Genomic DNA, 13,886 nt, shown 5'->3' with positions numbered 1-13,886 from the left:
AAGAAATAAATTTTAGGTGTTGTAAAACGCTCTTTTTACAGTAAACATTATATTAGCAAAATAATTACAGAATACAATTTTAGACATTCTTTTGACAACGTCCAGCCAGAGAGAATAATAATAGAATAGTCGCCGCGTGACATATCTTCTCTTCTGCCAGCCTGCCCGCGCAGCCGAATACTTCCGGAAACGCCCGATGTCATCGGCTAGGATAGCGGCGCGTAACATCGGCCATCCTGCAAAGTGAATACCGTAAGGTATTCACAAAAATAAATTTGAGAAAGTAGAACTGAATTGGGTACCTATATTTTAAACAAATAGGGCCCAGCAACACAAATCAGAATGCTCATGTCTGCACACAGAATATGATCAGAATGCTCATGACTACAGACAGAATATGATCACAGACAATGAATGACAGAATATGTTCATGGTCACAGACAGAATATGATTAGAATGCTCATGACTACAGACAGAATATGATCAGAATGCTCATGGTTATAGACAGAATATGACCAGAATGGTCATTGCTACAGACAGAATATGATCAAAATGGTCACGGCTGCAGATAGAATATTATCAAAAGGCTCACGGCCACAGACAGATCAGATTAAATAAAATAAACAGTTACGCACGTTTGCATTGTCAGCCTGAAGTGTTGCGCCACTAATTTGACTTCACATGACTCCAGTCATTCCTGTCTCCAATGATTTAGTTTCTAAGAAAACACCCTCTCCAGTGAGCCAAGCAGCAGGCATAACGAAGTTTTTGTTATGAATGTCGTTAATCGTACTAATGTGCAGACATCAATTCCATATGCATTCCCAACATATTTACTTCAACAGACGTAGACGTTGCCATGGTAACGAAAAATCTGAGAATCTGGTAATTTTAATTTTGGCATTCAATGATTCATCACAGATTTATTCCGATAGTTCTCTTCACATTCGAATTCAATGTAACTTCAAATTATCATTTGTATAATCCCACTTCTGAATGTAAAACGCTCTTTTACAGTAAACATTATATTAGCAAAATAATTACAGAATACAATTTTAGACATTCTTTGACAACGTCCAGCCAGAGAGAATAATAATAGAATAGTCGCCGCGTGACATATCTTCTCTTCTGCCAGCCTGCCCGCGCAGCCGAATACTTCCGGAAACGCCCGATGTCATCGGCTAGGATAGCGGCGCGTAACAGTGTTTTTGAAAATTTTAAACTACCAAATTATTCGTTATTTAAGTTCGTAGTCAATGTGTTAATGCATTTATTACATACTCTGCATGTTGAACAATTCGGTGTTGCCATAATCTCTATTTTGATTTGCTCATCCACGTAAATGTAACATTACCCATGCGATTATAACATGTATTTTATGGTAAAAATGTTTACCTAGATAAAAATCTCGCTTAATATTTCCTGGGACAAATATTTTAAGTTAGAGCTCTAGCAATACATTGGTGAAAACTGCATTCAATTCCACGGAGAGTTGATGCGCGTACAACATACAGTAAAAAAAATAAAAAATTGTTCTGTCCTCTGTTGCTCTAATAAACACACATACAACATGCATTTATCCCCGAAGGGGTATGCAGAGGCGCAACCTGGGCACCCACTTTTCGCCAAGCGTGTTCCGCTCCATGGTGTGATAGGGGGCGAGTCTATCGCTATATCGAGCACAAATTCCAAATTGTTCTAATAAAGACCCCTCATATGTCAAGATTAAAATGAAAGTTTAATTCTACTTGAATAGTTTATTTCACATTCAACTGTAATGTCGCATTTCATGCTAACATAGTCTATGATTTATTAACTGTTATGTAAATTTTGTCTATTTCCATACATTCCAACGCAACATGAACATTCATTTAATATACTTAAACTACACGTACAGAATAATAAATCTTTTAATAATAAACTTCGACGGAAAATTGTATGCAATATACAGCCATTAATAAACATCTTATAATGTCAAATAAAAACAAAATTGTATCCGTTAAAATGGACGTCGCTTGTTATGTTTATCCAATAAGAACACACAAATCTTTTTATTGAAATATACTTACTTTCGTAACAAAGAAAACAATACCTATATACGTAAGCATTTAAAAATAATTCTTTTACTTTACAATAGCGACACACACAGAAAATATGTGATTCGAATATTCACAATTGGTTATAGTAGAGTACTATGATATACAATTTAGTAATGTGTTCGCATCGTAAAACACACTATTCGATCAAATTAATCGTATTTTTGTAAGATTAGGCAATATTAGCAGTTTTATACAACGATATTATAACGCGAACCACACAAATATAAATATCACTTAAAAATGAGATCAGAAATAGCAAATTAACATAGGACATTTTATTATGAACTGTCCCAATTTCTAGGGAGCAGATGGACATCGGTAAACTTTAGTTCCTTTAAGAAATAAAATATTTCTTGAATGTATAAATTGTTCAAGGCCAATTATAAATAGGTATCTATATGAAAATATATTACAATTTGAATTTCATAAATTAAATAAAGGTAAGTAGTGTAATTTAATTCAATAATAATAAAAATGTCTAAATATATTCAGAAATGTGGGTACCTACAAATGTCTATGTTGTAGACACTACAATCGACTACGTTTATAATAATAATAATTATAGATCTGTTCACATTTGGCACGAAATACAAATTAACCACAATAAAGAAATACCTACGCACGCACACATCCTCGGAAACAAAGAATTTATATTACTAGAAGCTCTGTAACTAGTTTCTTGTCAGTAGTTAATTTAATATTTTTTTAAGAAGAGGTACCTATTATGTGTCGATATTTTTTATTACAATGAAAAAAGTTAAGAAAACTCGGTGAATTTCATTCTTCAATACTAGGCCTTATTTGATCTTAGTCCTGTAGTAGTAATAAAAAAGCTCAAGTCAGACGAAACTACCTATCCTACGTATATATCACAAATCAGTTTAATATAATTCTACTAATGTATAATCAGGTTTCGCCAAAGTCTTCATTATAAATGTTGGCATTTTTATGAATTACTTTAATGGCTTTTTTGCGTTTCTGTTTTCGTCTAATTTATTTATACTATTTCTAAAATATTTGCAATTATCTATAATTAACCGAATGGGAAATTATGTGCTAATAGGTCATATTTTAAGATCGCAAGTCTTAACATTCGTAGAATATGCAATGGCTTAGATCATTTTAGCTAGAATTTAATGATGACAATCTTGTAACAGACATAATTATTTTGATTATTTTACTTTTAGCCTCAGCTCGCAATCTCACCATAATCTACTTTAGACTGCGGAAAGAGTGAACTTAGTCTCATTATTAAACTTATTTTTTATGTTGATTTATTTAGAAAACTATTCGACATGTATTTTTGTTAAATCATTAAAAATACTATAATAATGAGTTCGCCCATTCTGGCTTCCGCGACATCATACATAATCGATGAAACATCTATATTTTGCTGTATATTTATTTGATTTTTATTTTATGTAGTTTCAGTTTAAATCCGAGCATTTCCGAGAGAACACCTGATAGTGCTGACAGTATGACCACTTTAGTTATGGTGTACAAGTAATGATTTGCGCAAATTCCTGATATCTTGAATGGCGCGTCCAATTCCTGCAATTAATAAATTACACTACAATCTCTACATTAAATAACCCTTTTGGGAGAAATGTCTAATTATATTACGGATTTACCATTTTTGTGCGATTTTGGGGATTACAAATATTTTATTCATTTATCCGATATAGGAATATTTTTATTACTCACACTTACGTGATGGGGATTTACTTGGCAACATACATTTTAATTCTACCAAGTATGCACTTGGTTTACACCTTGATATTAGTATAGTTTTGAATTTCATTGCAAATGAAGTAACAAGTGTCACATATACAATGTACATATATTATTTGACTATAGTGAGTAATGAGTAACTCATTCGTACGCGGTATAAAAAAAACACCGAAAAGATAAACAAAATGCAACTCACTTTCAATAAATCCGCCGCCAATTTAAGCACATTGTTGGCCACGGTCAGTTGTTCCTTGCTCTCGGGCCTCTGTTCTATAGCCAGATGTAAGTTGATCTGTTCCGTCAGTATGGCTGACAGGCAGCCGCGGTACTTTCTGTTCACATTACTGCCAAGTGTCAACAGTCGTAGTAGATAGATCCCGAGGCAGCAACTCCATACCATTGCTTCGAGTAGCCATCCTCGCTCTAACGTAACAGAATCCTGAAGTAAAAGTAACCATTCACACCGTGTCAGTAAAGTCATAATTATGTTTAAGTATTTTTTTAGATAAGTGAATCAAATCAGGCCGTGGGCACTACTGCATACAAATATAATTTAAAAAAATCATATAACTTACCCGAAGTAGTTGTGCGCTGACGCATGCTAATAGTATTATGGTAAGCATGAAACCAGCAGACACAATGACATCCACGGAACGCTGTGGACCCCGACGCTAAAAGAAGCAAATTGATATTTTTACATTTTAGGATTGCTATATCGTCGACATAAATAATATTTACATTACTATACATTCAGTGTTGTCACTCGTTGGCAATAAAAAAAAAATACCCTTAAGTAAGAGCGCGTGGAGAGCCAAGTCTTGATGTTGCGGACGGTGTTGAGGCGGAAGTGCGGCAGCTCGGACTTGCGCGCGCGCCGCGCCGACGTGAGGTGCGCGAACAGCTTCGCGTACAGGAAGCGCTGCTTGAAGGCGCGCTCCGCCACCGCCAGCAGGAAGAACACCAGCCCGCTCAGCGCGAACCGGAGCACGCACGACACCGCGTTTGTCGTTATTGCCCTGACAAAGTACCATCCTTTTATACACGGTGGATTTTTTTAACGGCGCACAATGTGCAGTCATCTTAATCAATGTACCCATAAGAAAACTTTCTTCGGAGAGAGTGTATAACTTTTTAATATATTAAGATCAACATTTATAGATTTTGGAAAAAAATTGTCAGCAAATATGCAATATGCAAAACAGCATGGGCAATGTAACGTCATTTCTAAAAAAATTCTCCATACACGTACGAAATTTGATACAAATTTATTTTTAAAATTACAGTACTTTGTATTCAGAGTCGAAGGAATTTAGTATGAAGATAGTTTATAGGCCTGGAATGGACATATTCTACTTTTTATTTTAAGAAAATAATATATCGTGGAACTTTTCTCCCAGAAAGACTTCCACGTGAACGAAACCGCGAGCAACGTATTATGCAATATATTTCTCTCTCTCTCAGACTTGAAACTCAGGTCAGGCAGTGATTATGGGTTTTTCTACTTAGTACTAGCCCGGAGCTTGGAATTTGTGTCCGATATGGCGATGGGCCGTCTATCTCATCATGGGACGGGACACATATGGCGAAAAGTGGACGCCTTGGTAGCATCTCTGTCTACCCCTCCGAGGATATAGTTGAAGTGTGAGAGTGTATTTTATATTAAATTTGATAATAGTTACAAAAACTTGAATAATGATATATTAATATACCATACGTTATCTCCGAAAGCGCCATACACTACGGCAAACAGGGAACTGCGGCTGTAGTTGACCATAACTTGTATTATGTACGTAAACAGCGATACTACTTGCAGCTCCTCCTCCCCTCTCGAGTCCTTTTCTATGGCCACCTGAAATAAGAAAGTCGGCTTTACTACAGAATTACGAGACAAGCAAATTACTCGACCGTTGCAAATGTATTAAAAATATAGTATTCTGGGTGTTTCGTTTTCGTTATTCATAACATAATTCATTTAGTATAAGATTTAAATATAACGATTCCTTGGTAAATTATAAGTACTTGTGAGATAATTAAATGGAACATCTGATTACTACTGAATACTGATACTGGTAATATTATTGTAGTAAAAAATCGAAGGTGTTAATACTGGTGTAGTGTCAAGTGGACACAGCGTCGGTGGTGAGCGAGAGAGTGAGAGAGTGAGAGAGGTGACCTGCAGCAGACTGAGCGCGGGCGCGAAGAGCGCGACGGCGGCGGCCATGGCGAGCGGCGCCCACACGCCCCACGCGCCCTCGGCCGCCATGGCCCGCTCGGCGCGCGCCACCACGCACCAGCTGATGTCCACCGCCGACAGCTCCGCGCGCAGCGTCGACCCGCGCTCCCACATCGTGCACTTCACTGCACACAACACCCATATATACTCCATGTACCCCGTAGTAGATCAGGCGTTCCGTACGCTCATGGTGTACGTCTCAACTGTACTGCAATCCCTACAACTGACTTTAGTATTATATCAACATTGATAGCGTGTAGTTATGATCGGAGGGGCGCTCATAATATAAGAACTCGAGTCTAAGTGTAAAGCTGGATGTGAATAAAAAATATTAGTCAAATAAGTAAAATTATTTGTTGTTCAAGTGAATAAATGTGTTATAAACAGTGACGTTTTAGTTGACATTTTAATTTAGGCACACAACACAACCGTAACAACAATATGCCACATCTGATGTCAGTACAACGCCAGATGTGTAAAACCCGACTGTGTGGGATTCCAGCATCACCCTGAGTATATCCGGAATAACGTCGAATGCACCTGAATCAGATTGTGCGTGACCGTGCTATGTATTCAACGAAACAAAACGATTTATTATAAATTGAGTATATAAACAATTGACTGTCCATCCAAAATTATAAATATTTATTCGATGCATTCGATCTAAGTATCGATTATGCACTAGTCTCTTCCGACCGGATTAGCATCAATACAGTCGTTGAGAGTTTAAACTTGAATTGATTATTGTATTTACCGGTGTCGCTAGTGGGATCGAGTATAGCGAACGGATCCCACGAACTATCAGCCGCATAGTGGAAACCCACGTCTGAATTTTCACCTTCGGATTGGGACCCATAACTGCTCTCTTCACCTGACAAATAATATTTACATTTGTAATTAAATTATTTAATTCTATACTTGCCGATATGGTATAAAAGAAAATTTAAAGAATAAACAGAAATCCTTATAATAATTAATGAATAAAAAAAAAGAGAATAGCATATTATGTCGAATAAATATGCATTGTTCTTTAGCCGCCACGGAATGAAGGTTTAGAGCAGAAACTTTTGATTATGAAATAGATTGATACCAAATGCCCTGTGATTTAGTGGTCTAATGTATGATCGGGGAGCTGGGCTTAATAAAATGCAGCATTTTACACGCGTTCTGGATGGACACGTGTGCGTGCGAATTATAGACTACTCGACATATATAGATAAGAAAAAAAAACAATAGAAATTTAAAAAATGCTTTTAGTACAGTATTTTTATATATGACCAGTGATTTTCTATTACATATGCACACACACATAAAGTACCGGTAAAGCGGGGTGAATAGGAATATATTGTATTTTATAATCAAAGGCAGAATTAGATGCTATGTAAAAGCAAATGATAATAATGCAACACAAAATGCTTACTGTTAGTAGTTTGGCCAACCCAGTCAGACATAGTATGGTGGGAAGGCAGAGCGATGGATGGCGCGGACGCTGAACATTCCCCGTCCGACGATGACGACTGGTAATTCTCTAATTTCTATGGGAATCAATTCATTTATTATTTATAAAACCAAATCATATATTCGTATATTCAATTCATGAACATAATGCAGGACTTCATTTTTGGCTAAATAACAGTGGTAATTATTATCCTTTTGATACGACTTGTGCATATAACAAATGTATTCACTCAAGTATTTATAGTAATTAATATAGATGTTTGTTAGTTACAATGATTGCACTTTGCGAATAGCTGTGGTCCAAAACATATTTATAAAGAACATTTTATTATAATGAAAATCAAATTAGAAGCAATCTATCACAGCAGCTAACACAGAGCAGACATGAATCCAATAACCGGAACCGTTTTAAATAACTACCTGTATTGTCGTGCTGGTATCTTCCATCAATCACCTATTGTTACAGAATTAATATGTCAATAAAGTGTTCCTATTTTACTAAAGCGCAGTTTCATCATTTCAGTACTTTAATTACATCGAGCATGCTGTGAAAATAATTATTAATTACCTTTTGTTTCTTTTTAACATTAAAGTCGTCGTCCGTCGACTCTTGCCGCATGTTTTCTTGTATCCATGAGCTTCTAAATCTAACGCCAATCCTTTTCCCAGTAATAGGGCTACTAGTAGGATTTGCGTCTGAATCTGGTTCAATAGATTTCTCATCATCTTCTTTGGATATGTTAGTAGTTTTGTCCTTATTTATATCTTTATCACTAACTGTAATCGTAATTTCTTTCCCATTTTGCGTAACATCTTGCGATCCACATGGCTGTGACGGTTGATTAGCTGATTTTTCATTATGCGCCCTAATTTGTTCTATTTTTAATTTGTTTTCAGCATCACTTCCATTAGAGTTGTAACCGTTCAGGCTTTCAAAGCCATCGTCACCATCAGCAAAGATAGTTCTCGCGATATTTATTTGCTGACTTTGCTTTACATTAAATGATTCTAAATGCTTCTTCGTCAATACATTTGGCTTATATCTAAACGAGGAACTAGGAGTAGCGTCATCGGGTGGCGGAGTGAATGTGACTATGGGTGCGTTTAGATCAGGCTTCTTCCAAGCCATGTAGTCTTCGTCGTCGGAATCCTTCGCTTTTACTTTAATCATTGATTTATTTTTGGCTTGAGGTTCCAAATTCCTTAAAACATGTTCTTTAATTAACTCTTTCTTGCGTTTTCTGAAAATATTATTGTTCTACACAAACAAATTGATACTACCTTTTTGAAATTATCAAAACTATTAAACTACCCACTAGGCATCGTACTTCGTAATTGCTTGTATCGTATTTGTATCGAAATTAAATGGGGAAATTCATTAACCAATATGTATCTGTAAACCTATCTACTTCAAGACAATTACCTTAAACCATTTTCGACGATTTCATTTCTTGACTGTCGTCGTCGAAACTTGGAAGGTTTGGTCGATGGCACTTTACTTTGACTTGATGTAGCGCCGCTTTCACCTGACCCGCCTCCACTACCACCGTCGCATTGCGACCGAGATCGTCTATAAACATACTATTGAATGTAGGCATACATATGACAAGTTCTACTTAACATTTTATTATTGCAAAGGGTGTTTAATGTGATTCTTAGTCATAATAAATTGTTCATATTTAATATAATGAGGTGAACTCACTGGTTATTTTATTTCAAAAACACTTTACCGCATAATATAATAATTACGCATTTGGAAAGATTGGCTTGCTTTCTACCAGGTCTAAAATAGGTTTTGCAATGAACCTTTGAAATGAATAACAACTATAGCTTAGCAACATAGGCCATCTCTGATAATGAAGCAGCCTAAATAGATTGTAAATCCAAAAATCATCTTCATGAGTCTATTTATGTGATTTACAAAATGTCTTACCTGAAATATCGTGGTAGTTTCCTACGATAAGTGGAACGTGGTCGCACTCTACCGAGTTCCAATTCTGTAGTGCTCACGATCTGAGAGTGAACCACGCTCAGAACCAGCATCAATCCTAGAGGAATTAACCAACAATTTGGCTGTAAAAAAAAAGGTTATGAGAATATTTTGATTCCATGACTAAGTATGTTAATTTTCTGAAAATTATTACTGCATTGTATAATTTATTAAACATGTGACGTTTGAAAGTTTGCAAAATTTCTTGTTTTCGACAAATTTTACTAATAATTTCATTCATAGAAAAATACATTTTAAAATATATTTGAAATTCTCAAATGATTTTATATATGAACCATTAATAAATAATTTATGGCCTTACATCAATATCCAGGCTGTCTGGCGCCATAAAGTATAGTGTCGTGTTAACGACTTGCATGAGCCATAGGGTAAGTAGGAATTTGGCACACGCCGGCGAAGTTTGCTGCGCCCACCACTGGTACAGAGCGGGCAAGAACACTAGTCTGACTAGAGCGAACCACACGACGCGGCGCATGCCCAGCGTCGGCTTCGCTTTGGGAAATGATGAACCTGTAATAATAAACTTAAGATATTTAAATTTATTTCGTTCTTTATTATGTTATTTCTTTCTAATTTTTCTTTTATTATGTTGGGTAATTTTAATTGAAAATTAGAACCATGAAGGCTGCAAAGGCTTCGGTTAGGATATAATAATAGTATAAAATACTGTAATAAAATCCAGAAAATAGTTTAATTTTAAAGTCTATCATTTTCGTAAACATAAGAAATCATTATGAAAATAAGAACATAATACCTCTAACTAAATCGACATCTATTAGGTAGGAGCGCGCATGCGTGGAGAAGTCCACAATGCGCCTGCGGTACGTGCCGCGCATTAGCAGCTGTTCCACCATTGTCTCCCATTCCTCTTTGTCGTATGAACTTATTTTCTTTTGGTACCTGAAAACGCTTTTTTTGTTTACGTAGGCAGTTGGAAGTTTTGAAAAAAAAGAAAAACGCGACCACACATTTGGCTGTAGCTTGCGTAAATTTGTAATCTATCAATCAGTGTGACTAAAGAAAGCAGATACCCTGCAAATTCTTATATAGAACTTCTCATATATGCAGGTTTCTTTACAATGTCTTCGCCATTTGAAGCAAGGGATAATTCACAGAATATGCACATAACTTTTAAACAGTCAGAGGTGCACATCCTTGGGTTTAATTAAACCTATGTACATTTCTCTCAAAACTCTGTTTCACTCCCAACTGGGCTATTGCCATTAATTTCTGCACTAGTCTATTAATAATTAAATATGGGCAAAAGTCACAATTTATTCACAAACTCTGCACACAGCTTGACCTTATAATAAGATGCAAGCATAGTTTTATTTATAACAAAGGATTTTCAACCCTACATTACTCAGATATAATACAAATATTAGTGAATCATATGACTATGAAATATTAGTGATTTCTGGCTACACCCTTTATTGTTGCAATAATTGTCTATACATTTAAATTACATTGTCCGTACTCACCATGCTGCCAATTGCTTCATGTTGAGAAATAATTTTTAATGGTTTCTTTTTACTACACTTCAAAAGTACATGTCAGCTGAAAATGGGAATACTATTATTTGGATTAAATAGTTGTGGTGGGAATTTGGTTATATTCATGTTCTTACTAGGTTTGAAAAGATTTTCTTCAGAGCAATCAATCAAATTTTTTAATTTAAGTATTTTAATTAAAAGTGGATTATGGTCATAAAGATAGAAACCTGGACTCAATGTATAATCCTTATTAGCCATCATACATAAATGTATAAAGTTTTTTGTAAAATCCTATAATTTTCTGTGAATATCTTATTATTTTTTAAGGGTTAGGATTATATATTCCTTATTATTGTCATACTAAACTGCCCAAGACCGCAGGGATTAGGTGGTGTTTGTTAATGTTTATAATCTTAAATCTCAATAATAATGTGTTTAACAGGAATTCCCAGATAATACACCTTAATAATTTAGTTAGGAAACCAATCAGATTAGATTATATGCACCACTTTTAATTTAGCATTATGCTTTTTTGATAGGTAAAAATTACTAGAGAAAGCATTAATGAGATGCATTTCAAAAGGTTTGTTGGTTTGTATAAACAGGAATTGGTGCATTTTTGACTTCTTCTGGAACAGAAGACATTTTTGATACGACTGAGAATGAGAAACCAGATCGTTTATGGCTTTCTTTTTACGCTCTTTTAATAGGTCAAGAAGACAACATTAATATTTATGATTTTAATTATAAATATACTTACCGATTAGCTTAAATACACTGGCTTTGTCTTTAGGATTACTTTTAAAAACAAACTCCAATTGCACTAAAGAGATCTGAAATAAAATTTCAATAACATTACGAACAAAGAGTTAATTATGTCAACATTTAATTGTTATGAACGATTCTGTAACTCAGAATCGTTATTTTATTAAGTGAAGCATATAAAAATCGAGACTGTGATTTTAAACGGGGGTTCTCTACAGACGTAGAACACAAATTAAACCAATTCAAAAATTCACTTTCATTATACTACCGTTATTTGTGTTGTGCTACATGTTTAGGCTGTAAATTGTACTTGTGCCGAGTATCCCTTCACTTATTGTTTATTTGTAAATTCAAAACAGCGCAACAACAACAGGGAACTAAATATAATTGTTTATTAATAGAAATGTTATGGTCATTATCATCTCGATTTACGAAATAAACTTTTTTTTTGTGTCAAACTCGGATTTGACAGTTTTCGTTTGACAATATAACAGTGTTTCCACTTACAAAATTTGTTTTGTCCTAGTTATTCTAAGAACGTTTCATAGTTAAAAAACAATCCCTATCAATGGCAATAGAACATTTATACAATTCATAGCTTAATGCATTGAACCAATAGCAATTATTACAAACTTGAGGAAATGTTTCTAATAGTCAATAATAAAAAAATTGCAGTGCTTACTACTTATAAATAATTTAATAAAATTCTTAAGTTTGATTTTATTCTAAAATTCCTTTAATTACCATATCATGAATTCCTCTGATCACCAAAAGAACATAATGAGGCTAATTCGCTCTGTAAAAGGTATTTCCCTCAAAATGGTAACACGCCATCACTATTCATATCAATTATAAAAGGGTACCTACTACCTATATCATTGATTCATATTGACAAATTGGCATTCGGTGAGTGTTGCCATCTGCTTTATGTTTAGTTCGTTGAATTAGTTTGAGACTGCGATTCTAATTATTAGTAATGTTATTTATTAGGTTGACCTATTTTGAATTTTAAAAGCTGTTTAAGCAGATTATAATATAATAATATTACTTACTTAATTATTAACTTCAAATTAATTGAATTTTACACTCATAATAGTATTTATGTACCTACATGTATTTTGTTCAACGACATACTTATTTTACCTACACTTTGTATCTCAGAGTCGTAGGCAGAGATGTCACTAAGACACTCCCTATTTGTCAAGCAATTTTATCTTCTTATATAAGGGTTGCGAGCGTCTAAACCGCTCATCCGGGAGTCCGGTGTGTTTGTATAAGCCGACCCTTGTCAGGCTAACAAACGTAGGACAGGTAAAAAAAATATAATAGGAGTCAAGCATATTATCAAAATAATTGCCGTTATTTTACATAAAATCCAATTTCGGAGGATTAAGATATTAAATAAAAAAATCACATAGGTTTACCTTGCTCGGCCTGGGAATCGAACCCGGGATCCAATAGATCACAGCTCTATGGTTCTACCATTAGGTCAACGAGATGATTATATTACGTAGAATTGTACGTTATTACGGACTTACCTACCTATTTATAAATATTTCTTTCCTTAGTCCTAACTGTTTTTGCCTGACATGATATAAATTCCGAAAAAATAGTCTAGGGACTAGAGCTGTGTAGAAGCGCCGCTAGAGCGTTGCGCTGGGTAACAGGAAACATTTACAAACTTAAGAGAGGCAAGCGGATTTCAGTACCCCTTAGCTTTGTAATTAAATGTTTCGTTGTTACATCTTCGTTCTGTTGATGGGCCTCCGTGGCACTATACTTCTAACCATCATTGGACGTCTACTTTCTTCGCTGTTTTGAATTCCAGAATATATGAAGTAGGTTAAAAATACGTACGTACTTCTCGAATTGTGTAGGTCGACTATGAAAGATATCAATAAAGTGGTACCTATCAATGATTTGTATATTAGTTATAGTAAGTTCTTATCTATTCTTTCCGAGTAATGTAATATTAGGTAATATAATGAGGTATTATGTAGGTATCTTTCTAGACAATTATGGCCTTGTTAGAGATCTCTTTTAGACGCCTTTGAGTTAGTCACTGCTTAATATAATTCAGGCTAGAGCTCCTAAAG

At 34.8% G+C, this 13,886-nt stretch overlaps 1 protein-coding gene across 2 annotated transcripts; it reads right to left on the bottom strand.

Moving 5' to 3' along the window:
- Positions 1-1,742: 1,742 nt before the first annotated feature.
- On the bottom strand, positions 1,743-12,269 carry LOC115440407 (putative homeodomain transcription factor 2). 2 transcript variants are annotated; one of them, XM_030164694.2, is made up of 16 exons: positions 12,059-12,269; positions 11,786-11,858; positions 11,014-11,089; positions 10,287-10,432; positions 9,834-10,042; positions 9,455-9,594; positions 8,945-9,091; positions 8,090-8,762; positions 7,942-7,975; positions 6,818-6,934; positions 6,004-6,188; positions 5,540-5,679; positions 4,618-4,846; positions 4,406-4,501; positions 4,027-4,269; positions 1,743-3,650 (listed from the first exon to the last, which is right to left on the bottom strand). In XM_030164694.2, exons 3-16 carry the CDS (start codon positions 11,031-11,033, stop codon positions 3,501-3,503), a joined length of 2,529 nt encoding a protein of 842 aa, XP_030020554.1. In that variant the 5' UTR covers positions 11,034-11,089; positions 11,786-11,858; positions 12,059-12,269; the 3' UTR covers positions 1,743-3,500. The 2 variants fall into 2 exon arrangements, with proteins under 2 accessions (XP_030020554.1, XP_030020553.1); XM_030164693.2 differs by lacking the exon at positions 7,942-7,975 and adding an exon at positions 7,484-7,598.
- Positions 12,270-13,886: the final 1,617 nt, after the last annotated feature.

The sequence above is a fragment of the Manduca sexta genome, chromosome 12, assembly GCF_014839805.1.
Source record: "Manduca sexta isolate Smith_Timp_Sample1 chromosome 12, JHU_Msex_v1.0, whole genome shotgun sequence".
NCBI classification, from domain to species: domain Eukaryota; kingdom Metazoa; phylum Arthropoda; class Insecta; order Lepidoptera; family Sphingidae; genus Manduca; species Manduca sexta.
Note: the sequence above shows the minus strand (reverse complement) of the source record. Positions and strands in the feature narration are given on the sequence as shown.

What these genes read in the sequence shown, in the direction of transcription:
- LOC115440407 (XM_030164693.2), bottom strand. Translation starts at nt 11,033, where the DNA reads ATGAAGCAATTGGCAGCATG. An exon ending in AGATGTCGATTTAGTTAGAG is followed by an intron (nt 10,043 to 10,286) that starts GTATTATGTTCT and finishes TTATTATTACAG; the next exon opens with GTTCATCATTTCCCAAAGCG. An exon ending in CCACGCGCTCTTACTTAAGG is followed by an intron (nt 4,502 to 4,617) that starts GTATTTTTTTTT and finishes TGCTTCTTTTAG; the next exon opens with CGTCGGGGTCCACAGCGTTC.